At 56.1% G+C, this 25,770-nt stretch overlaps 1 protein-coding gene and 1 long non-coding RNA gene across 3 annotated transcripts in view; one reads left to right on the forward strand and one right to left on the reverse strand.

Annotated features, from left to right (window-relative positions):
- Window positions 1–91: 91 nt before the first annotated feature.
- Window positions 92–10,157, reverse strand: LOC118910713 (uncharacterized). Its single transcript, XR_005024133.2, has 3 exons — window positions 9,967–10,157; window positions 2,188–2,260; window positions 92–510 (listed from the first exon to the last, which is right to left on the reverse strand). It is a non-coding gene; the product is annotated as an uncharacterized LOC118910713 (long non-coding RNA).
- Window positions 10,158–10,389: 232 nt separating this feature from the next.
- Window positions 10,390–25,770, forward strand: part of CCDC85C (coiled-coil domain containing 85C) — a 71,119-nt gene continuing 55,738 nt past the window's right edge. Inside the window, exon 1 of one of the 2 annotated variants that reach the window (XM_057488155.1) lies at window positions 10,390–11,387. In XM_057488155.1, coding sequence (XP_057344138.1) covers window positions 10,613–11,387 — 775 coding nt within the window. In that variant the 5' untranslated portion in view covers window positions 10,390–10,612. The remainder of the gene's footprint in view (window positions 11,388–25,770) is intronic. The other variant, XM_036882122.2, reaches the window with a different exon arrangement.

Below are 25,770 nucleotides of genomic sequence, written 5' to 3' on the forward strand. Positions count from 1 at the left end.
GTATTTCTGTGTGTCTTTCCTTGATTTTCCCATCGGGTACACTCTGAACCTGGTGACAGTACTGCCAAACGCTCAGGCATTTGAATGTCTGATGCAACTCACCCCGTTCACCCTGCGCCTTTCCAGGCTAAACCCTTCGCCCTTTGCTCTGGGGCCTCTGATGAGGGTGGGTGGGTGGGGGGCTGGAGCCCAGCTGGCCTCAGGGCTTGCCCTTCACTGCACCCAGTAAGGGGCCCTTCCTCCTAGGGGTCTTCTCTCACTGCCTAGGAGGGCATGTGCTCCCAAAGCTTCCTAGAGGATGCCCAACAGGTATTTAGTTTACTTATTTATTTATTTAGTGATCTTGCATTTCTGAAAGTGTTTATATTCCAGTCTCATACTTGGCTGATTCTATCCGTGGGCATAGAATCCAGGGGGGAAATCCTTTTCCCACAGACTGTTAAGGAAACTGATTGCTTGCTCTGTGGTCTTCTAGCTTCCAGGGTCTCTAATGAGAAGTCCAATGCCAGGCTTAAAAAAACATTTTAAAAAAATTTAAAATATAAATGCAGAGTTTCAAAAACCAAATAAAATTGTAAGGCTTCTTTTTATTTTTTGTTTGTTTGTTTGTTTTTTGTTTGTTTTTTATTTTATTTTATTTTATTTTTTGATAATTATTTTTTATTGAAGGGTAGTTGACAAACAGTATTACATTAGTTTCAGGTGTACAACACAGTGATTCAACATTTATATACATGATAATTCTAGGTACCAGCTATCACCATACCAAGTTGTTACAATATTTTGACTATATTCCTTATGCTATACATTACATCCCGGTTACTTATTTATTTTACAATTGGAAGTGTGTTTATATATATATATATATTTTGTGAGGGCATCTCTCATATTTATTGATCAAATAGTTGTTAACCACAATAAATTTCTGTATAGGGGGGTCAATACTCAATGCACAATCATTAATCCACCCCAAGCCTAATTTTCGTCAGTCTCCAATCTTCTGATGCATAACGAACAAGTTCTTACATGGAGAACAAATTCTTACATAGTGAATAAGTTACATGGTGAACAGTACAAGGGCAGTCATCACAGAAGCTTTCGGTTTTGTTGATGCATTATGAACTATAAACAGTCAGTTCAAATATGAATATTCATTTGATTTTTATATTTGATTTATATGTGGATACCACATTTCTCTCTTTATTATTATCATTTTTAATAAAATGCTGAAGTGGTAGGTAGATACAAGATAAAGGTAGAAAACATAGTTTAGTGTTGTAAGAGAGCAAATGTAGATGATCAGGTGTGTGCCTGTAGACTATGTGTTAATCCGAGCTAGACAAGGGCAATAAAACATCCACGTATGCAGAGGATTTCTCTCAGAACAGGGGGGGTGAGGTTCTAAGCCTCACCTCTGTTGATCCCCAATTTCTCACCTGATGGCCCCCCTGCGACTGTGCCTGTCTTAGGTTGTTCCTCCCTTGAGGAATCTTACCCGTCTCTGGCTGACCAGTCCTCTTCCGGGGCCATACAGGGAGATGTAAAGTTGGTAAGTGAGAGAGAAGGTAAGGCTTCTTTTTAAAATAGAAAAAAAAAAATTCCCTGCCTCATGACTCCACCCTGATTCGGCCTTCCCAGAAACAGCTACTTTCTGATTCTCCTGCGACTTACCTTCATCTTTGAAAACAACACATTTATCATGCTTTTTATTGTCACTCCGATTTAGGTACCATCACTGCCTCTCCTTGTGGATCAGGAGGGTTAAGTCCACTTATGTCCCTGATCTCAAGTGCCAGCCCCTCCCCCAGCCCCCATATGGCTCTATCACAATTTTGGGTTAAACCAATATTGTTTACATATTATACTATATCGGCATTCTGGCCAACTGAGCCACCATATGTCCTATGACTGAATTTCCTTCCTTGGAGGACTTTTGGATTTCCCTAGGGATTAATAATTGCCTCCTTGTTTTCAAATTTGCTTGGTTTTCTTTGTGTTTCTCCCTAACTTACGACCAAACTATGACAGAGCTGTGATATTCCTCCAGCGACAGCCAAGCCCCCAGGAGGTCTGTGAACCGTGTTCTCTCTTGGCCCACTCCTCCTGGGGGCCTCCCCACTGGTTCCATTCTGCACTGATGGCTCCCGGTCCCAAGCCCTCAGCCTCTGGCTTCCCTTATGCCGTTACCTTGGGATTCCGTTTCCTGAATTCCATGTCCTCTTGTTTCTTGGTTTCATCCCTAATTTTAGGAAAAGGATGTCTGGGGAATAAAATAATAATTTTCAAAAATCTGAAAATGTGTTACCCTTCTCTTGCACTTGATTGCTTGGGTGCTGAATTCATTTCCTTCAGAATGTTGGAGGCCTTGCTCTAGTCTTCCAGCTTCTGGAATTGCCATGGAGGATGCCAGTGTTATTCTGATCCTGATTTTCAGTGGCCTTCTTTCTCCCTCTCTCTCTCTCTCTCTCTTTCTGGATGTTTTTAGGATCTCCTCAGTCATGGTGTCCTGAAATTTTATAATGATCTGCCCAGCTTGGTCTCTTTTTCAGTTCTATTCCGGCCCTTTGTGTCCGTCAGTCCCAGATAATATTTTGGTATTATATCTGTAATCCTTTCCTTCCCTACATCCTATTCCATTAGATCCAGGGCAAAAATAAAAAATAAAAATAGGGGCCTTAAGTGAACCATAGTGAGCTCCAGAATCCCTAGCCCCCTTCCCTGTCTTAGACAGCACATTTGAAGATTATTTGGGAAATTTGGCTAAGCTTAGAGAAAGATCTCTAAGTCCAGATACTTGGGGAAGGGTGTGCTGCTCAGGAATGAGGGTGTCTCCCTGTGGCACAGTATGATGCCAATGAACAAGGGCTTCATCTAACCCAGTGCTTCTCAGGCCTGCCCGCTAGACTCACCTTCTGCAGAAATTCTGATTGAATTGGTCTGGGGTAGGCCTGAGCATCTGCATTTTACCAGCTTTTAGTAGTGCCTAGGACTGAGACCCCCTGAGCAGTCGCACTGGCCTTGTTTGGAGAGCCTCACCAGCTGCCCCCTGAGGACCCTGACCCGCCTGCAGGGGCTCTGAGCACTCAGGATGCCCTGAAGGCGATTCTTCATTGCAAAGCTGTGCGTCCTGCTGTTGGGTCTTGGCCAAGCAAAGCCTGCTCAGCAGCTCCATCAGGTTTCCAGAGCCTGAAGACCCTCATTCCAGTCTGGGCTCTGGGTGACTCCAGGCCTCTCAGCCCTTTCCCCAGCGCAGCAGCACCCACCCACTGTGCTGCTTAGGCTCTGAGGCCGCCTTTTCATGTACATTTGACCACCCCCTCCACCCCGTGAGGAGGATGAAATGATTCCATTTCCAGGTGAGATCCAGACGTGTGAGAGGGAGTGTGACTTGGCCAGGGCTACCTGCTGTTAAGGATCACAGCACAGACACAGACTCTAGATCCGGGCTTTTCTGCTTAATCCATCTCCCTCCTTTATCGTTTATTCAATCAACAAACACGGAGCCCCCAGTCTCTATGCCGAGTGGGCACAGGGAGCATCAGTGAACAAAATGGTAGGTCTCATGGTGTGGTTGTTAGAGTTACTAAGGTCACAACTTCTCTGCCCAGCTGTAGGCTCACCTGTGGGGATGCAGGGGGGCAACTTCATCTCAGCCCACCTTCACCCAGAGCTGATCAGGAGAGGGCAGGGACAGGCGGAGTTACTGCTACTGCTGTTATCAAACAGAAGGGGGCAAACGGGGGTGGGGTGGGGGGTGGGGCTGGGAGGGCTAGGCCTGCACTGACAGAAGCACATTAACAATTAAGGTCTTTGCTGACTTTCATTCCACCCTCAGTGCATGAAATATTCAGGCACCAGAGGAGATTGGTCTCTGATCTCAGCAGTGGGGCAGCTTCGCTGGTTGTAGACCTTGGGCCTAGGGCAGCATGCAGGGCCTGGCTGGCATGCAGGGCATCCAGGGGATGTGGATGTGGGCCTGGACAGGTGTGGCCCGGAGGCATCTGATTCAGGTGGTACAGTGGCAGACACCCAAAGACCACCACCAGGCCCAGGCCCTGAGGGTCCCAGAGAAGAGCAAGGCTTTGTCGTCAAGGAGCATACAGTTAGCGGGAGGCAGATGGAAACCTGTCATAGTTGGGGCCACCCACCTGGCCTCACCCCTCCCAGAGCAGTGATGCTGACAGTCACAGAGATACACAGTGGGCTCAAAGACCATGTGTCTGGGGCCTGGAACGTATCGCCTGGATAAATAAACACTGTAATTATCCTACAAGTAGCATAAATCATGCAGCATCAAACCTGTGCATGTGTGAAAGCATCAATTTGATAAATATAAACATTTCAAGTAAATCACCAGAGGGTACACGTGTATACTGCTGCTTCTCCTTTTTCCCCTAATGTCCTGGGTTATGAATCTGGCTGGGGCTTCTTGCTGAGAGCCCCGAGGTAGACAAAGTGGGTGGTGGGAGGTACACAAAAGTTCACCCACCAGAGTGACAACACCAGCCATCACCACAGCAAGACTCATTCTATACCCTGTGAGTCAACACCACCTCTTTGGAAAGCAGTTTGGCATCATTTAATTAAGCTGAAGACACGGACATTGCATGACGCAGTCATTCTGTGTCTCGGTACAGAGACTGTCCGTGGTAGCCAGTGGGACCAACTCTGGCCTCTAGCCAGTCTGGTTCTGCAGCCCCCTCATGGTCTCCCAGGCTCAGCTGACCCTCTCTGACCCATTCCTCTCTTGACACCTTTTGTCGTGTGCTCTCTACCAAATGAAAGTCTGGCCGTGTCTCTCTCCTGCTCTGTGCCTCTCTGTTGCTTCCACTGCCTTCAGATTAACCTTGAGGTTTTTGCCAGCCCATGAGGCCCTTTGAGCTTCAGCTGTACCCATCCTACTGCGCATCAGTGGGTCTAGGCACCGGTCCTGCATTGCTGGCTTCTGATCCCCAGAATGGGGCCTGGCAGTTGGTTAAGGGTGTGAGTGAGCCGGCTCTCCCCTCAGCCCTCCCATTGTTGCCCTCCAGGGGGCCAACATCCAGGCAAACTCTCCTATTGGTAGCCCATCTTCAGTGCAGCGTCCCACCTATAAATATGGGCACTGAGACTCTTGAGCACTAAACTCTAGGTTCTTGAGGCTCCCCATATTCTGTGCTGCCCCCGTCCCAAAGTGAAGTTGGTGGCAGCCCAGAGACATACCCAGTATCCTTTGCAGCCAAGTTTGCAAGGGGCTAGAACTAGGTTTCCTGGACAGTTGTTGTTTCAGTGTGCCTTGGTGCTCGCCTGCGGAAAATGGGTACCCAGAGGATGGGGAGGCCACACAGGGACAGGAGGTGAGGCTCCCCTCTCCAGAGCTTTGCAAAAGCTCTGCTAGGTCCTTGACACCAGCTCTGTTGGAGGAGAGCTTGGATGAGAAAACTGTGACTCAGAAAGGGTCAGAGAGTGGGGTCACCCAGCAAGCCAGTGACAGAGGAGCTGGGAGACCAGCTAACAACCTGCAGTGATCTGTCAGCATGAATGGCCGGAAGCGCCCACCGTGGCTGGTGGGTCCGAAGGTGGATATGGTCCTGGTACAGTGCAGGTGGCCAGCATCAATAGCACAACGGAGCTGCCGCACACACCATCCACTCCTCTTCTCTGAGAAGGGGTGGTTGAGGTGGGGGAGGCAGTAGTCTATGGGGTAAGGTGCTCTCTTGGGATCAGATGGTCCTGGATCTGAATCCTGGCTCATTTGCTTGCTAGCTGTGTGACCTTGAACAGGTGGCTTAACCTGTGTGAGCCTCAGTTCCCCCTTTGTAAAGTGGGGACAGAGCACTCCGTCTCCCAGGGCTTCAGTGAGACAATCTGTGTAAAGCCCTAGCATGTGCTGGGTGCACAGGTGGTGCGAAGTCAGACAATACTTTATTAGTACTAATTAGAGTCGTTCTCTATGGGCCCTGAATTCTTATGGACACATCTTTCAGCACTGCATAGTGCTCCCCCTATTTCAGTGTCCCCTCCCCACCCAGGGGAAGGCCGCCAGGAAAGAAACCCAACTCCAACCCCAGACCAACCCCACTGCCTCTCTGACCTGCAGAAACATTTGGCCACCACTGCTGTCCATACCAGAGTCCTTGGGTGTCCACAAGCCTCTACACATGCCCATAGGCCACACACTGGGACCTGAGCTTCATGGGGACCAACCACCAAGCCAACAGGAATCCATGTTGAGTGCTAGATGGGCTAACGGCCCCGTCCCATGGGGTTGTTATGATCATCACGGGAAGGCTAGCATAGCTTCCAGCACCTGGTGGGCACTGGGTAAGTGGCAGGTGGTGGCGGTGGTGACTTTTGCCTGTTGATGCTGTTACTGATCAGCCCCGGGGAGCAGCCCTGCTTCCCCTCACCGTTCACAGAGCCCTCTGGAGCCCAGCCCCATTGCCTCCCTCTTGCTGACTCGCCCCTGCTGTGTCCTTCCACTCTGTGTGCTCTGACAATAAGGCACCCATATCTCACACATCACACTGTTGCTCACCTCTGGACCTCCGCTTGTTCCTTCCACCTGGAGTATTCCCTCCCCTCCCCTCCCCTCATCCGAAAAACTCCTACCCACTCTTCCAGATGCAACTCAGGTGCCACCTCCTGCAGGAAGCTGCTCCCACTGCCTTAGGATGCTCCTGTGGTGATGTGTACTGCTGTCTCTTTTGTGGTACTTACCACCGTGGTACAATTTACATGCATTGTATATGCATATGTATATATGCACCTGTGTATATATGATTGTGCATATATATGCATTAAGTAGAAATACCTATCTAATTATGTTTGTGTATTCAGTAAATCAATGAATGAAAGTGACCAAGGGCAAGTCATTTCCCTTCCTGGGGCTCATTTTTCTCATCTTCAAAATGAAGGGCTCAGATTCAATTGGTCATACACTGAAGGGTCAAGCATTCATTCAGCAAACATCAAATGGTGCCTGCTCTGGAGTCTGTGCTCAGGGAGCTGGCCACAGAGGAGAATGAGAAAGCTCCTTCCCCTCCCGGTGGGGAGAGAATCTGCTTCCCACCAGTGTGTCCTTATCATTCTCCAGGCTCACAGACCCTGCATTTGAGAATATTTTGTCTGCTATGTGTTAGCGTACAGCTCTTGCCCCGCCTGGCTCTCAAAGACATTTCTGTGGCTTTCGATGGACACACACAGCCCAGGAAATTTTGAAGAAAAAAAAAAGGGGGCAGGAAGGGTGGCGCATCTTTCTTTCTTAAAAGACCCCCAAGTAGGTTTACTGGGCATCCAGAGATTCACTGTGCTGGGGAGCCATGCTGGGGAGCAGAGCTGGTCATGGCATGGCGCTAAAAATCCAAGACACTTGACATTTCTGAGACCATGGCTCAGGGTACAATATCTGTTGGACTGTGGATGTTCTGGGGGGCTTGGCACTTCTTGCTTGACCCTGGGACATACAGGCCCTCAGGCAGGGGGCTCTGGCTTGGACGGTCCCTCTTGCTTCAGGACCCTGTCTCAACTTGGGGTCCTCTCATCCTCCTGCCATCCTATTTTGTTTTGCCCAAGCCTGTCCAGCCATGATGGAGGGAGCAGAGACTCTTCCTCAGGCCACCCAGCGGCCTCATTTTCAGCCCCTTGTCTTTGCTACCTCAGGGTATGTCAGGGATGCACTTATGGGTCTTGACGGGGGGCTTTTGGTCCACAGTCTGTAGATGATGCAAACAAATGCAGTCTAGATGGTGGCTTCGTTTTTCTCTGGGAAAGTTCAGCTGAAGATGCCTCTGTGGCCTCCAGGGAACCATAATAGTTCCCCCTTATCTACTGTTCAAGTTTCTGGGGTTTCAGTTACCTGAGATCAACCATGGTCTGGAAGAAGATGAATGTCTTCTGACTTATTGTCAGAAGGTCAATAGTTAGCCTAACAGCTACATGACAATGCCCACAGCACTCACCTCACCTCATCTCATCACACAGGCATTTTATCATCTCATCATCACAAGAAGGGTGCGCACAGTACCTTAAGATATTTTAAGATAGACCACATTCACATAATTTTCATTACAGTATATTGTTATAATTGTTCTATTGCATTATTAGTTATTGTTATTAATCTCTTACTGTGCCTAATTTATAAATTAACTGGATCATAGGTTTGTATGTATAGGGAAAAATATAGTATGTATAGGGTTCGGTACTGTCCATGGTTTCAGGCATCCGCTGGGGATGTTGGAAGGCATCTCCCACAGCTAAGCGGGCACTACTATAATCTGGCTTCCTAGGGTAGAAATGATTCACAGCTTCCCCAGGTGTGAGCTGAAACCTTTCCCTCTCCAAACCCGAACTCAGGTGTGCTGGGCTGTGCCTGTGGAGCACGGCGCCCTGCGGGGAGGATGCCCCCCTCCACCCAGGAGCCAGGAGCTGGCTCACCTGGGCAGTGTCTGGGGCACCCTCAGCTCCCCTGGGGCTTAACCTTTCAGGCTATGCCCTTCTGGCTCATCCTCTCCTGAACAGCTATCTGGAGAGGGGCAGATGAATGGGGAATGAAGTACTGAATCTGGACCTCTCTGTGTACCTTCCTTCTCTTTTGTCCCATTTGGGCTAGAATTAGCCTCTTAAAAGGCAAACCAGGTCACGTTGCTTTCCGCTGACCCCCCACTGCTTTCCCAGCTGCCGAAGAATCTAACAGGATCTGGCCCCTCCCACCTCACTTTTAACACCTCTTGCCCCGCCGATTCCTAGACCCGTGGCCTTCCTTGAAAAGGCCACTAACGAGACAACGCTAGGGCCTTTGCACTAGCTGTTCCCTCCACCTGGAGTACCCGTCCTCTTTGTCCCTTTTCTTCAGATCTCAGCTTAGATGCACCTCCTCAGAGGTCCTCCCTGACCACGGGATCTAAGGCAACTGATTATCACTTTCTGTGACAGCAGCTTGTCTTAATCCCCTGCACAGCACTTAGTGCAGTCTCATAGTTATCTGGTTTATTATCTTCTCTCCCCCACACCCCCACGTGTTAACGTCCCCCCAGAGGGCAGTGGCCCTGCAGAATCCCCCGGCGGTCTAGAGTAGGCCTGAAGTAGAGTAGGCGCTGCGTTAACAGTTAACCAGTGAATGGTTGAGCGACCGTAAATGGGAACGCTGCTGCTCGGCCGCGCGCCCCAGCAGTGACTGCTCACAGTCGAGTGCACGGGTTTTCTCTCCTTGCGGGTCCCGGGGGAAGGACGCCCCCCTCCGACTAGCTCGCAGCGGATAAGCCTTAGATGCGCTTTGGAGACGCTAGTATAACCATAGAGATTCAGGCTGTGGGAAGATCCGGGTGCAGGGCGAGGCTGCCGGCGCGGAGGGGTTCCTGCTCGGGCTCTGCGCCCCCGGCCCCGGGATTAAGGCCCCAGTGGGAGACCTTCCTCCATCCTCCCGTGGTCTCCACCTCGCGAACCAAAGATTCTCCCCCGAATCCCAGGGACTAGAGGTCGGGTGGGCGGGGAAGCGGTGCTCCGGGAACCGCTGCGAGCCGGGAGCGAGGTCGGGCAGGTTCCCGGCGCCCCCGCCCCCTCGGGAAGGGAAGATGGTACGGACCACGCTCCGGGACCCGACAGTGAGGCCCTGGCCCTCGGGTGCGCGGACGCCGGAGCCACAGCTCTGGCCTGGAGTGGAAACGCAGCCCCTCTGCGCGCTCCGGCAGGGGACGGGCAGGGAAGGGGACAAAGAGCCAGCCTGCCGCTAGGGAGAGCGACCCCGTGTCAGAGTCCTATTGTTCGTCGCACCTCAGACTACTCTGGACTCTGGTGCCCCCAGGAGGAGAAGGGGAGCTGACCTCCGGATCGTGGGTATTTGTTTATTTGGGGCGGCGGAGGGCGGACAAGGGACGCGGGCCCGGGAAGGGGCGCGTCCCCCACTCCCGCGTGCCCCCCCTCCCGCGCGTCTCCTTTAAGGGAAGCCCAGCCCTACCTTTCCCACCGTCCTCCTCCCCGCAGCCCTACCTGCCTTTTAAAAGCGCCCTGTAGCCCAGGGATTGGCCCAGGCCGCGTCCTCCGGGCGTAGAAACTTGAACCGCCAGGAGGGGGTTGGAAGCCAGGGGGTGGACTGTACCACTACGCGGCGTCCCCCGCGTGCGCCCCGCCCCTCCCACACACCCCCGTAGAGGCCCAATCGGACGGGCGGGAGGGCGGGCCCGCGGCTCAAAAGCTCTTCTGGCCCGGCGCCGGGCGGGCGGGCGCACCGCGCTGGGGAACGTCGGGTGCAGGCAGCCCCCTCTACCCGCCCCCTCGCTCTCCCGGAGGCGGGGTCGGGACTCTTCGCCCCGCCCCCGCCCCGCCCGGAGTGGGCGGGGCGGCAGGGCTCCCGGAGCGGGGCCGGGGGCGGGCCTCCGCCTCCTTCGCTCTAGCCCGGAGAGCGCCCGGTACGGCGGCCGCCGACGCAGCAGCCGTCCGCACCAGCTGAGCCCGAGACGCGCGGGTCCTCGGGAGGGCCGTGCGGGCGCTGCGGGAGGGCGCGCGGGAAGGGCGGGGCGGCCCGCACGCGCCCCCGGTCGTCCCCCGCCGGTGAGCGGACCGGCCCAGCGCAGCCCCGGCGCGGGGGGCGCCGGCCCGGCGAGGGCGCGGGTGATGCCGCGGTGACGGCCCCGCCATGGCGAAGCCCCCGGCGTCGTCGTCGGAGGAGCTGAGCCAAGTGCCGGACGAGGAGCTGCTGCGCTGGAGCAAGGAGGAGCTGGCGCGGCGGCTGCGGCGCGCCGAGGGCGAGAAGGTGGGCCTCATGCTGGAGCACGGCGGCCTGATGCGCGACGTGAACCGGCGGCTGCAGCAGCACCTGCTGGAGATTCGCAGCCTCAAGGAAGTGAACCAGCGGCTGCAGGACGACAACCAGGAGCTGCGAGAGCTCTGCTGCTTCCTGGACGACGACCGGCAGAAGGGGCGCAAGCTGGCCCGTGAGTGGCAGAGGTTCGGGCGCCACGCGGCCGGCGCCGTGTGGCACGAGGTGGCCCGCTCGCAGCAGAAGCTGCGCGAGCTTGAGGCGCGCCAGGAGGCTCTGCTGCGCGAGAACCTGGAGCTCAAGGAGCTGGTTCTGCTGCTGGACGAGGAGCGCGCCGCGCTGGCGGGGTCCGCGGGCGGCGGCGGCGGTGGTGGCGGCGCGGGCTCTCGCAGCTCCATCGACAGCCAGGCCAGCCTGAGCGGGCCGCTGGCGGGAGGCGCGGCGGGCGCGGGGGCCCGCGACGTGGGCGACGGCAGCAGCACATCGAGCGCAGGCAGCGGCGGCAGCCCGGACCATCACCTCCACGGCCCGGCCCCGCTGCTGCCTCCCGGGCCGCACAAGGCCCCCGATGTCAAGCCCGTCGCCACGCGCAGGTCCATGGACGACCTGTCGGCGCCATCGCACCACCGGAGCATCCCCAACGGCCTGCATGGTAAGGACCGCACGGGCGGCGCCACGCGGGTCTCAGGCCCACCCCCTCTTCCGCCGGGGGTGGCCGCCGCTCCAGACGTCGCCTCCGGGTGGCCTCCAGGCTCTGCGGAGGGACGTCCCGCGCCCACCCTCAGGGGTCCCTTGGCAGTTGTGTTTCTGGTCTAGTGGTGGAGGTGTGTCCCTGCCTAGCTCCAAATCCGCAGCGGGGCCGGACCCGCCAGACCCCAGGAAAGTTCCTCTTCTGCTGAATTGTCAGTGTTAGTGTCCCTCACAGCAGGGCTGCCCGGGGGGCGCCTTATTCCAGCCTGGAAATCCTTCCTTGCCCCGGAGGGGGAAGTTATTCATGGGAAAAAAATGAAAGGCTCTTGTGCAAGTAAATATTCCCTCTTATTTGGAGCAACAGACAAGCTTCAAACCCGAGCAGCGTCCACATATGTTCCGAGGCTGGAGTTCCTCCTGGCTTCCTCCGGTGCTGCCTGCAGTGCTGGGAAGGAGCACAGAGCCCAGCTGAGGTCCGAGGGCAGCTGGGCCAGAGGACCCAGGGCCAACTAAGAGCCTTCCTGGTTTGCTTTCAGCCCTGCACTTCTCAGGGTGGGGGGACCTTTGTCACCCAAGGCTCTAGGACTTCCCAGAGGGATATGTGCTTGGAATGCATCCTGGCTTTCTCCTCTGCTTGTCTCACTTTCCTATCTGTAGAATGGAGATGATCATCTCTGCCTTGTGGATGCGGATTTGAGGTGGAAGTGAAGCCTCTGAAGGGACTTCAAAACTTATGTGCTACCGCTGCTGGTGGCCAGGGTGTGGGTGGGAGGACCTTTGGCCTCAGGAAAGCTCAGCCTTGGTCTTCCACGCCCATGTGGCTGTGGGTCCAGCGCACAGCCCCCTAGTTTGAGTCCGTGGAGCCTAGCAGCCAGCTCCCCTTCCCAGCCCTCCACTTGGCTGGCTGGCTCCTCTCTTGCCTCCCTGTTCTTCCACATTTTTGGTGGCTTGGCTCCCAGTTATGGGGGCAATTGTTGCTGTCTGAACTATATGCTGGAAGGTGGAGATTAAACAGCCCTTTCTGGTTCTCTTTAAAGGCTTTCTTAGGTCAGAGAAAATGTGTCTAGGCCTTAAATGACTGTTCTTCCCCCGAGTGACAGGCTGAGCAAAGGAGGGAGGCTGTCTCTTGGATTGGTGGCCAAGTGGCCTCTGCAGGTGTTGGGGTGTGAACTGGCTGGGTGGAGGTGGGGTGTTGGCAGCAGAGTTTTCCCTTTATTTACCTTCGCAGCCTGTGTGTTCAGGGCAGGACTGGGTTGGGAGGGATATTTTGTTACAGATTAGCAATCTACAACTCCACCTTGGGTTTCTCCTTATGACTGTATCCACCCCCACCCCACCAAAGGCTCCTTAAGGCCAGAGACTGTATCTTCAAGTTCGGTGGTTTAATTTGTTGGTGTTTCTGGGTCTGGGCTTTGAAGAGTCCCTTTCCAGCCTCTCTGGCTTCTACTCTTGGAGGCCTTGGGAGGGTCAGATTTCTGGGCCTCAGTTTCCCCAAATGCAGTGAGAAGGAAGGGATCGCTGCAGTGGGTGGCTGGGAAATGAAATGTTGGTTTTCAGCTGTGTCATGACACTTGGTGAGAGTGATGCTATGCAGGGCACTGAGTGCTTGAGTGTCCTAGCATATTTGCAGGGACGTTCTGTCCTGTTTCAGACAAGGAGGGGCAGCCCCCATCTGGCCCAGGTTTTGGGTTACAGAGGTGAGTGATGCAGGGGCAGGGGCCTGGCTCCACCCAAGTTTTTCCACTGCACTGGGGGTGGGGTGGGATGAGGGGGTTTCCTGCAGAATCCATAACCCCCACCTCAAGCCCCCAGACAATCTCGGAACCAGGACAGCTGCAGATTTTGTGGTGGCAAAGCTTTGTGGTGGGTGATATGCATTCTGCATTATTATCACCATTTTCAGTTACAGGCTGGATTGCTACTGTTAAGTTTTGTCTCTTAAAGTCGTGCGTGGCCTTGGGATGTTCTTTCTACCAATGATATGAAGAGGATGCCTGGAAACAAGGAAAGGCCCTTCTCTTAAAAGCACTTTCTGTACTCAGACCTATAGTTTTAAGTTGTGGGAAGACTGAGCTGGAAATGAGCAAGAAAATGAGCCTCAGTTCGTGTGGTGCAGGAAGTGGGGGCCTGTACTGGACCTGTGTCTTAGGTACATGGTCTCAGCTTATCCCACAGGAACCCTGAGAAGCAGTCTTATTCCTATTTTACAGACAAGCAAGTAGAGGCTCAGAGAGGTTCTGAGCTCTGCCTGGGAGGCAACTGAGATTAGAAGTGTCTCAGCTTCAGGTCCCTGCTTGGGGCTGCCTGGGTGGAGCTGCCCAGGTCTTCCTTTGCTCAGACCCTGGGCTGGCTTGCATCTCTGCCCTGTTGTCACTTTTTGGCGGATACCATTAATCAGCAGACACTGGTGACTCCCTTCTCTGGATTCCTGACCCAGGTTTGCCCTCATTCTTCCAGCCTGGGAAGTGTCACTTCCTTATCAGTGACCACGGAGCAGATGGTTGATAACCCCATTACCCAGAGGGGTCAGGCTGTCTTGCTTTTGAATCTCCACTCCTCTTGGGCAAGTAACTTCGTTTCACTGAGCCTCTCTCTGCTCTTCCGTAAAGTGCCTCCTTTATCCGCACAAGGTCAAGGGGCATCAGGATCTGCATATGGTAGTTGCCAGTAGTTGTCAGAATCCTTGTTGTGAATATTTCTCCTAAGGCTCCTCTTGGAAAATGGTAGAGACCCCTTTGGGGGCTTGTCAAACAGATTTCCGTGTTCTCTTCACAGCTCTGTTTGCTGTTTAGACAGCCCGCCTGAATGTTTGCAGCCGAGCCTGAGTCTGGTTGCACCTGCTGATGTGCCGGACCTGGCCCCAGTAGCCCTCTCCTGGAAGCTGTGGGGGACCTGAAAGGCCCCAGAGGCTGTGGAAGGAGGTGGTCATCTGTATTCAAGGCTGTCCCTGGCTGGGGCCTGGCTTAGCGGGCCTGTGAATGCGTATGCAAAGAGTCTTCTTTCCCGCTGTTTTTGACAGAGGGCTCGCCTTCAGCAAGAGTGCTCTTTGCTCTAATCCAGGGGGGGCAGAGGTAGGTGAACCCCCAGAATCAGGAGGTCGGGTTTGCCCACTTACGCTGATGCGATTTCCAAACAAAAGCCTTTCCAGCGATTTCTCTCCTGCCCCTCCGTGGTCCTCTGTGCCCCACCTTCATTCTCTCCCCCCCAAGTCCCTCCCTACCCCCCACTGCTGTGGCCCACTCGGCTTTAGCTAGCCTAGAGAAACCACGACCTCCAGCGAGCCTTTGTATGGGTCCTGGTCACTTTGAAAAGTTTGGATTAAAAACGTGAGTTTCTCAAAATAATATGGTCTTGTTCTCCTGCTTGTGTTTTTGTTGGTTTAAAGGGAGGTTGGAGCGAGGGTGGTCTGGGCCTTTAAAAAAAGACAGAGCCTGCTGGCCCTGAATGGGTCTTTTGTGAGGGGCCTCCCAGCTCAGGGCCTCCTGGGCCAGACCAGCTATAAGAAGGCTTTTCCTGAACCCTGACAGGCCTGGGAGCACAGGTCAGTGAAGACAATGGGGTGGATTAGATAAACCCTTCCCTCTCCCTCCCCCACCTGACCCTGACCTTCCACCTATGGGCCCCAGGGTGTGGGCCCCAAGGGCTAAGCACAAAAGGAAGGCTGGCCCTGAGAAGCCAACGGGCAGGTAACCCTGGGAAGGGCCAGGGTATGCCCAGCACGTCACAGTTTATGCCAAGTCCCAGTCCCAACTCTGTTCTTTTCAGAGCTCCCAAAGGTGTCCAGTCATAGATGGGGAAACTGAGGCTTGGAGAGGGGATGTGACTTGCTCCAGGTCCTGTGGGACTGGCTGGGGGTGCCTGGGTCAGAGTCGAGGCTTGAGCCCTGTACCGTCTGCCCCTGTGGGCTGGGACCGTCAGCCTCTGTTGGACGGGGAGAGACTGCAGGGGAGGCTCTGCCAGCAATGGAAGGCCTCCCCAGAGCTTGGTCCCCAGCAGGGCCACAGTGACCCCTGGATGCAAGGAGGGTGGGGAGGGAGCCCCAGGGTGGGACCTATGCAGCAAAGACGTCGCGTCCCTTCTTAGGAAGCCAGACCCCGAGCCTCTCCTGTCCCTGTGCGGAGCAGCGTGGCTCTTGGAGAGCCATACAGTGGGGGTGTGTGAGCATGGTGCCCACTTTGGGGAGTCCTTCCTCTCCTCTCGTGTTTTCCCTCCCACCTCTCTGCCAGGCCAGCTTCCCTCTGTTGTGGTGGCCCCATCAGACCCCTCAGCCGTGGCCTGGCCTCTCAGCTCTTAAGACACAAACTTGCTTTAATATCGTCCCCGAAACAGCCCATTTAGCAAGGAAATCCTTTGTTACTCATTATCTGTGTTTTTCGCCCATGGGGACTTTCCAGATCATGCAGCACAGGGACCTGGAAGCCTGGGACCTTATGCGAGTTCCACACCCTCTGTGGGCCTCTGTTTCTCACCTGCAAGGTGGGAAGCCATGAGCAGCCTTTGCATTGAGGGAAGAGGGAGCATAGTGACGTGTGTCAGCTGTGTGGCGTGGCCGTCTCCCACCGCCTCCTCGCCCTCCTCCCCCTGGAGCACTCAGCGCTGGGTGGGCCCAGGGCCCGGAGCAGCCTGCTGGTTAGGGCTCCGGCTCCGGGTCAGGGAGACCCGAGTGAACCCTGGCCTCGCCATCTGCTGTGTAAGCATGGCGGCTTACCGAACTTCTAAGCCTCTGTTTCCTCATCTTTGTCCAGAGGGTAGTAATACCCTGGTCTTAGAGCTGGGCCTCAGAGGTCCTCCACTGTTGCCTGGACTTCTGCAGACTTCTCCTGGGGCTAGGGATGGGGGACCCTCCGACACATGCTTGAGAGGAGAGCTTAGCACCTAACTTGTGTCAGAGCCAAACGAGTCCTTCAGATGAATTGAAGGGACACAGCCTTCCAGCAGGAACCTGCCTGCTAAGGTTTGCACCTGCACCACGTGTCTGAGCCTGGGACCTGTGAGGCATCCTCGCAACCTGTGTGAGGAGTTGGAGGGCGCAGGTGCTGGAAGCCTCCTTCTGTGAACAGAAAGAACTGGGATGCTGAGCAGGAAGAAGAGCCCTGGGGCCAGGGAGCCGCTCCTTGAGGGCTGTGTACCCGAGGGGGTCAGCCCAGCGTGCAGCCCCAAGCTGGAGCCCCACAACGCCAGCGTTTCAGACTTCAGCGCTCACAGAAGAGTGGTCTGGGCGACTGTTGTGTTGCTCCTGGAAGTGGGGAGCTCTCCGTTAGGAGTGTGGACATCTGGTGAAGCGCAGCGCAGGGCTCCGCCGCCATAGGGCACCCCAGACAGCTCTGGGACCTGGGTTGTGTGAGTAGAGATTAGGTGGGGGTGGGTGAGGGCAGGGCTGGGTTGTTGAGAGAATTTGCCTCTTAAGCAGGGAGGGAAACCTTACATGTTTATTAAGCGGTTACTCTGTCTGAGTTGTGCCACACACACAGCCATTCATGTGGCCTGGCTCCGGGAGCGGCAGTTCAGGAGCATTAATCTGGACTCTGTTGTGGTGTAGACTGGGCTGGGGGCCCAGGGGTGGAAGCCTTGGGGCCTCTGGGTGGCCATGACAGTGGTGGTGGATGGGAGAGAATCTTCTCTGCAGGTTCTCAGAGCAGGTAGGTCTGCTCCGAAGTCTGCCCTAGCCCCTATTCTTATGACCTGTGACCTCATGGGTCATGCAGTTCTGAGCTGTTGGGGCTCAGGGAGCAGCACCTATGGGCGACCTACTCTTGCTGTCTGCAGCTTCACTCTGTACCTGCTCACAGCCACAGCTGTTCTGCCCATGCCTCCAACCTGGGTGCCCGGATCCATACCTGGGATCCCCAAGGACTGCTCTGGAATTTCAGAGCTAGGAAGTAGGCATTCCATCTCCCCGGAGCAAGCTGACAGGGGACCTTAGTGGCTTCCCCAAAGGTTTGGCGACAGGAATAAGCTTGTCTGCTAAAAGGACGTGATGCTCCTTTGGTCATGAGAAGTCAGCAACGGTCCCCCTCCTAGCAGACCGCCAGAGCCAGCTGCTGTCACGTTCCCCTACCCCACAGGCTGGCAGGGGCAGGTGGGTGGAGTGCTCTGGGGCAGGTCTGCAGCTGGGTCACCCGGTGGTGGATGTCTGCTCTTGAACAAATCACTGCCCATCTCCGGCTCTCTAGGGAGCACAGCAGAAGGATCAGGAGTCTTTCTTGTAAGTGTTCTTGGGATGTTTAAACAGAGGTGCAAGTGGGGAGCAGGGGAAAGGGAGAGATGTTGCTGTGTAAAGGTTTCTGAGTGGATCATTAGCAGGTATCTCTAGATCCACTTGGAAAAGCCTATCAGAAAAGATTCCAGCTGGCACTATGCACAGCCTGAGGAAGAGCGTGAGGTGGTGGGGTTGGGTGGGAGGGGCTTCAGTGGGCCTGCAGGTGCGGCAGGAGGAGCTTCAGAGATTCCACCTGCCCCACATGCCCCCTGGCCCACCCCTGTGCTGCTTTCCCCAACCCCCACCATGCTACTGGACCACTGCATGCCTGGCACCAGCTGTTCCTTCTGCCATGCCTGGCATGCTGCCCTGCTCTCTCTTTGAGGTCTGACCTAGCTCCCAATTTTGGCCACTCCATCCACTGAGCTCCCAACACCCTGAACAGGTTGAGGGCCAAACCAGGGCTCTTCTAAGAGTGCATGATGAATGATCAGGCCAGGAGGAAAGGGCCACCTGGGCATGTGCAGGCCCCAGGGTCACCCGGATGGAGCTCTGGCCCCACCCCCACCTGCACACCACCCAGCGTGACTTGCCTCTCTGCTCTGAGCTCTTAGCTGAAGCGGGGATCCCACTAGGGCCCAGCAGGGCTTTTCCCTGTTGTGGGAAGCCAGTGCCAGGCACCTTTGTTTCCAGCCAAAAGACATTTTTGGAACCCGCCCTTCTGTGCCAAGGCTGGGAGTCAAGAGACCCAGAGCCGTGGCCTCACAAGCTCAGAGACAGAAAGATGGACACCATAGGCTGAGGGCCCCCAGGTGGGGATACAGGGAGGGCTCAGCACCCGAGTGGCCAAGCCTGGGGCGGCTCCCCTTCCTCTCCAAGTCTCCTTGGAGTGCCCTTAGGGCTCTGTGTGGTTTGCTTAGGGGTTTCCGGCTTTCCCAGGCACGGCATTTCCTCTCCGCCAAGATACCATCAGTCACCAGTGCCGCGAGTACCTAACAGCCTTCCAGAGCGAGAGAGGGGAAGGCGGTACACCAAACACACACACTGATCCTAAGACGCACCGTGGTGGTGGCAGGGAAGGGAAGATGCTCATTTTTGAATTCAGGAAATAACAAATGGCAAAGGGCCTCTGGCCAGTGGAGAAGCCAGGAGCAAAGGGAAATAGACTGTCATTTACTTTCCTGGCCATAGACCACCCGCCAGGCTGGAGAGCAGCCTGTCAGCTGAGGGTTCCCCAGGCCTGGGGCTTTTGGGGGTGCACTGCTCTGGAGATTGGATGACACAGGTAAACCATAGCTTCAGCCCACTTACGACCTGACAGTCTGCAAGCCCCTTCCTCTCTCTGGGCCCGCATTTTCCCATCTGTAAAATGGGAGGCTTGAATGGGTAGTGCCAAGGGTCCAGAGACCCCAGCACTCTTTGGCCCTGGACTTGGGGTTCCTGCTATGGACAGAGGCACAAGGAAAGGGCCGCCTGCCCTGCCCCTCCTGCCCCTCCTGTCACATTTGGGGTTTTGTCTCTTGTCTGGTGTCGGTCCTCAGCTTGGGGACCAAGGATTGAGGTCTCACGCTGGAGCACCCAGGCTGGTGGAGGTGACCTGTCCAGCACTGGCTAGGGCCAAGACCCCTGCCTGGCCAGGCTGGCCTGGTGAAGGGCCAGTGGGATCACCTGCCTCCGCCACGCGATCACCTCTGACAGGACTACGTTATGGGTTTGGCGCCTGGGGCATTACCATGGGCTCCGCTTCCTGCGCGGGCCGTGCGGGGTTTGCGTGAGACAAGGCCGCCTGTTCTCACCTTAAGGTTCCCCTGTTTATATCCCGCCACTTCCTCAGTCGATAGCCGCCTTCCTGGCATGGAGTGGGTGCTCAGCACACGTGGGGTGAGGAATGTTGGCCAGGACGCCCTGGATGAGGTACTCCCTCTTGTGTTGGATCCGACAATGACCAAGCCACTTTGGCCACCTGGCTGTCTTTTTTCATTTGCTCCATTTGGCACCAAATGGCCTCCAGAAAAATCAAGGCTCCCCTAAGGGTGGTGACCTGCATACCTCCCCTCCCGTCTCCCTCACCATTACTAACAAATACACACACGCCTTTATAGGGGTTGCTCAACTGTGGCTGCACCTTAGCTACCACTCTGGGGACTTACAAACCTGCCCCCAGAGGAGGCCCCAGTATTGTGGGAGCTCCTGGGGGTTCTGCTGGGCAGCCAGAGCCCCTGGGGAGAGGCTGCAGGAGAGAAGCCGCTGGGCTTGCTGGGGCCACTCACGCATGTGATGGGGGGTCAGCAGGTCAGTGGCGTGAGGGTGCTGCCCCACCCCGGGCCAGGGCAGAGCCCGGCCAGCTCTGGTCGGGAGGCTTGTGTCATTTCACATTAGCAATGAGGGGAAAATGGGCCTGTTTGTGTATTCCCCTTGCTGACCTTTGCTGTGTGGACACCAGTGAGATGGCTTTGGTGTGCTCGGAGGGGGCTGCCTGGTGGCAGTGGAAGGCTGGGTTGGCACCCATTGCCTGAGCACCTATCCCGGCTCTGGGTGCACAATGGCTCTCTTCCCAACCTCCCTACTCTGGGAGCTGGAACAGACTGCCTGGCATTGCCACGGAGTGAGGGGCTGCCCCAGATTGGGGGTGGGGGGTGCTTTTTGGGCTGCATTCAGGGGGTCAGATGCAGGCAGGGCCCGTGGCACTGAGACGGCTGCTATGGAGAAGAGTCGACCCATTTCCAAAAACAGCCCATCCACTGTCAGGGGAAGCGCCTCTTTGTCTCCCGGAGATGTCTTTCCTGTCTCCTGGGTTGTAAGGCAATAAGGAGGCACGCTCTTGTCTTGGAATCAGAGGCTTGGGAGCACCCCGCCCCCTGCCCCCCACAAGGGCCCAATTGTGTGCAGTGAGGGCCTGAATGGCCTGCTGTCACCATGGACCTACCGGCTCCTCTGCCTAATGAGCCTGTCTTGGGAGTGGCCCTTTGTGGCGGTTCCGGCCACGCTGCTGGCCAGGGCTCTCCAAGGGCTCCGTTTCCGGCCGCCCACCTCTCGGAGCTGGTGGGACAATGGGAAGCTCCTGCCCTGCTCTTTCTCTTTTTTCTGTGTTTTGCATGTTTTCTGGAATGTGCACACATGACTTTTGTATGGGACAGAAAATTAAACAGCGGGTTTCTCCTTTCAGCGCCTCTGTCCTGGCTGGTGGGAGGTGGGGTGCTCCCTTCCCCCTCTCCCCCTTCTTCCTGAGGAACCTCCCTCTGCCATTGTCTCCTTCCTCTTGTTCCTCTCCGGGCTCCTTCCTCTGCAAACAGGCTCATGTTTCCTAGTCCAAAGCAGTAAACAAAATACTCTCCGTTCTGTCGCCCTGTCCCACAGGCTCCCTCCCTTCACCACCCAGTTCTCCGAGGAGCACTAGACACCCAGCCACCTCCTTCCCACCCGGCGCTTCTTGGCCCAACCCTGGGAAGCGGCCCTGGCTTGGTCCTGTGGCTCCGGTTGTCCTGACCTCTGGGTGATGTTTGATGCCCACTCTGGGCTTGTCTTCTAGAACAGGGTGGTGGCCTCCATCCTCCCAGACGTCAGCTTCTGGATCCTTCTCCTGCCCCTTCTCTCCCGGCCGCAGCTCCCAGTCTCTCTCTACCTCTCACTCCTGACCTTGAGGCCTAGGTTTCCCGTGTCCTGGGGTCACTGTCCTATTGACTCTGTGCATGGTGGCTTTGGGCCTCTCCCCCTCTCAGCAGCAGACCGGTGCCCTCTGCCTCATGGGCGGCCCCCACCCCCAAGGTTTCCTGGCTCCTGCCCTGAGCTGCCCGCTAGCCACAGCGGCTGCTTCAATTCAATTCAATTAAGATTAAGTAACACAAAAAGTTTCAGTTTCTGAGTCATACTAGCTCCCTTGCAAGTGCTTCGTGCCTTGTCGGCAGTGCAGAAAGGGGACATTCTCATCATTACAGGCGCTCTGGTGGGCAGCGCTGATCTGCAGAACTCCCGGGCCCGTGGGCTCCCCTGGTCTGCAGAGGAAGCTACTGGTGGTGTCAGACCTTCCTTCCCTCCCCCCGGCCTCAGGCCCTGCTTGCCCCAGGCACACACACGACAGGCTCTAAGGGCTTCGGCTGGCAGGATTGCCCTTTACCCACTGAAATCCTACCGTTCCTTTGAGGCTTAGGGCAACCCTTAGGGGTAGACAGTCAGGATGTGTGACTAGTTGCCTTTGTCCACTCGGAAGCCTTGAGCCGGGCTCTTGGTGGTTGTGCTGCAGCCCTGGATGCCAGTTTTGCTAGTGGCCTTGTGTGTGGGTTTACATGGGGAGCCCCAGAGGCCTCCCCCACAGAACCCAGCCCCTTGCTTCCAGCCATAAGCTTCTTGTCCTCAAAATGAGGCCAAGAGGCCTGCAGGATCAGAAAACAAAGAAAATGGCTCTTAAAACAGTGGGGTGGGGTGGGGTGGTGTGGTAGAGGAATGGACACAGGCCAGCACGTCCCCATGCCCCCAGCCCCTCTCCCCTCTGCTTGGAGCGTCCTGGACCAGCTGCAGGCCCACCCCGGCTGGGCTGTTGCCAGCTTTGAGCGTGGCTGCCCTCCTGCCCCCTGTGTTGATGGCTGTTCACGGCTGTGGCGGGCAGGGGCGATCTCACCATCTCATCTTCCTGACCTAAATGAGCCGCCTGGGTCCAGCTGTGGGCCGTTACGCCAGCGTGTCCCTGGTGGATGAGGCCATTATGTGCCATACCTGAGGCGCTGGCCCCGGGCTTGGCCCCGCTGCTCACTGGACTTCCTTGTGTCCTTGCTGAGCCCGGACATGGTGAGACCCCAGTGGGGTGGAGCTCCCACCCTTGCCCCCTGTGAGGGCCTGGCTGAGGCTAGAGCCTCACCTGAGAGGAGGGGCTAATGTTCGGGCTTCCCTGACCTCGGGGGCCGAGAGGGTCAGAGGAGAGCCCCTTCTAAATGGTCTTGCTCGGGAAGTGCAGTGACAGTGGTGGTGGTGGTGTGACGGTGGTGGGCGGGGGGTCCCTGATGTCAGTGCCCTGCCCTGGAGGTGCCCAGCACCTCTACCTGCTGGCCCATCCTCCTCCTGCGGGTACCTCTGCCCTGCCTGAGGTCGTTTCCGGGCCTCACCAGGGCCTGCCTCTGCTGGCACTGTGGCCTTTGCCCTCCATGGAATTCCTCCTCCTTTCAGCTGCAGGGAGCAGCTCCCAGAGCATGGTTGGGAGGCCCTGGGGTGCCCCCCCAGTGCTCCCCAGCCTGGTACTGCTGCCACCTGGTCCATCATCCCTTTCCACCGAGTTAAGACCTCGTTCCCGTGAGTGCCAGCCTGGCCATGGGCAACTTGATCCGCTCCCAACTTGTGGGGCTGAGGAGGGATGAAAAGACCCCTTGTTTTGGGTGCAACCCTACCCTCTCGGCAGGAGGGAGGCCTTGGGGCAGCCCACTAGGTCTGTCCTCCAAAAATTCGGCCCTAATAGGAGTGCTGGAGTCTCCTGGTGATAGGGCCTTCTTTTAGGGGTTTAGGGGTGTGACAGGAGGCCCAGGCAGTCCATGCTGCCTTCAGGGCCAGCTTTGCCCCCCTCCTGGTGTTGAGCCATCAGCAGGTGTGGCTCAGTGGGCTCCTTAATGGGGGCAGGGGCACGACAGGCTTCAGAAAAGACCTGGGTCCCTGAAATGACCGTCACCAATGCATTCTTCCTGGGACATGACGCATAGTTTTTATCAGAGTTTGAGAGTGGTCTGTGGTCCAGGAAAGACCAAGAACTGTAGTGGGAGGATTAGTGAGGCTGCTCCCTGAAGCCTTTAAAAAATAAAGATAAACAGACTTAATGTGTGCTCACGGCCAGGAAACCCCACGCAGGCTGCAGAGGCAGAGGGTGAAATCAAATGGGTTCCTCCCTTGGCTGGCCGGGCATCCTGGACACCGACAGTCTTGGTTCATGCCTGTCACCAGGCAGACTCGGATGGCAAGCTCGGTGCCCACCGTGTCAGGGGTCACAGCACTTTGCCTCTTTCCTGAAATTGTTCATATTTATGTGCAGGTTTGGGGGCTGGGTAGGTATTTTCATGCAAATCTTTGCTGAGCTTCTGGACTTCTCTCTCCTTGTTTCCTTTCTGCCTGGGTCTCTCGCCTTTGCCCTGGGCCTCGGTTTACCGTCTGTGAGATGAAGCAGTTGGACCTGGTGCTCAGGGCTCAGAGACCCTGTAGGAACCTGGTAAAGTCTAGATGCCCGGGGCCTCCCAGGCAGCTGCTCCCAGCTCATCCACCTGAGCTCATGCCCCTTGGGTGGCCTTTTTTTTTTTTTTGACATTCCTGCTGCTCTGGGGCTTTCAGGACCCGCAGTGGCCCAGTTTCTAACCTCAGCCCCCACCTTCCAAGTGCTTGCCCAGGTGGGGGAGTGATCTGACCCAGAATCAGCAGGCAGCAGCCAGGAGGGATCATTTGCCACCCTCTCCCCACCCACTGAGGCTTCCCTCTCCCAGGCCTTGTGTGCCGACTCCCCATCAGCAGGAGGAGAATGAAATCAGGAGAGTCTTCTAATTTTCTTTTTTCAGTTGCAACTTTGGTCCTTCCTCCCTACTACAGACCAGGCCTCTGGTGACTTTTGAATAGGTCTGTGGGCCTCCCTTTTCTGTGGCTAAATACACACACACAGGTGCCTCTTTCACCTTAATGAAAATGGCAGGCTTGGGGGCACCCAGAGGAGTCCTTGGGGCGAGGAGAAGGTGGTTTGGGTCCTGGAGTACCAGCCAGGGATGTTTGGCTCTGAATGGTGCTTATTTCCTCACATGCTGGCTTATTTCCTTACATCCTGGATGCCAGGGGGGCAGGGGAGGAGGGACCTGATCCTGCTGAGATGCCTGTTGCCCAGCATTGTCCTCAGCTTGCCCCTGGGTGGTTTCTGATGGGCAGCTGGAAGGAGCTGGAAGGACCGTCGCAACTGGAGAACGTGGCCAAGGAGGCCCGGGTGTGTCTCGGGGTGCAGGGGCCTGCAGGTAGGGATGGAGGTGAGCCTGGGGAGGTGGAAGGGGCGTTGATGGGGAATCGAGGCTATTTGTGTGCAGAAATTTCTGAGGCCGCCTGTGACGTGGAGCGGCTGCCTGCCTGCAGCGGGGAGAGTGGCCCTCTGCCTGCTGCGGTGGGGAAATGGCCTGGGCAGGGAGAGCCACAGGTCCGCAGGTGGAAGGCGGTCCTGGGGCAGGTGCACCTGCTCTGCCAAGACTGTCTCCCCAAGAGGCTGGCCCAGTGTGGCAGGGGAGACCCTCCGGCAGGGGATGGCCAACGGCAGAGTGACCAAGTTGGCCCCTCTTCCCCCCTCTCCCCTCTGGCTCTGCTTTGTCACCTCTGACCCCTGGATAAGGGATCTCTAAGGCGATCTCACTGAGGGTTGGAATTAATCCATGAACACCATTCTTGATTCTTTTTTCTTTTGTAATAAGTAAGGAAGCTAACAATCCCCCTCAGAGGCCTTGAACAAGCCTTAGTTCTGACCATTAACATCAGGCAGTGAAGCTATTTTTGGTCATGATTCATGGAAGATGAGGAGAACGAGGTCTTGGGAGGGGGGTGACTGATGGCAGAGGGGGACTCAGGCCCGAGGGGGCTCTGCTCTGAACCTGGGGTGCAGGGCCTCTCCTGAAGCAGGTGGCTGAGTAGGATGGGATGCCCTTTACTCTTGTCCCTAGATTTTGTTCTTTAATGCCCCCAGGAGGGGAGTTTGTGGGATGGGGAAGGTCCCAGCGGACAGGCTGCCCTGGTCGGGGGGACTGCAAGGCACTGGCAGGCCTGGCCTGGATCTTGGCCATTGCTGTGCGTGCTCCTGTCCTGCTGGGTCTGCCCTTCCCACCCCCACCTGCAGGCACAAGCAGGCCCCTGGGTCAGAAAGGCAGGGCACCCTGGGTAGCTCTGGAGGCTCAGTGTGGCCCGCCAGCTCTGTGGCCACCTGGTAGGATTGGGGGCCGCGTGTGCGGCAGGCACAGCTTCCCTCCGCTTGGGGGACCTGGATGGGCAGTGGCAGGGGCAGCCAGTGGGGGCCAGGGACTCACCCGCACGTCACCTGAGCTGCTCGGCCAGAAGAGCTGCTCGTGAAGCCGGAGTGATGAGTTGGCGTGGGGAGACGATGCCTCATTAAAGAGCTTGCTTCCTGACAGTGCGTTTATCACTGTGAGCCTTCAGGAGA

This window comes from Manis pentadactyla, chromosome 11, assembly GCF_030020395.1.
Source record: "Manis pentadactyla isolate mManPen7 chromosome 11, mManPen7.hap1, whole genome shotgun sequence".
NCBI lineage: Eukaryota > Metazoa > Chordata > Mammalia > Pholidota > Manidae > Manis > Manis pentadactyla.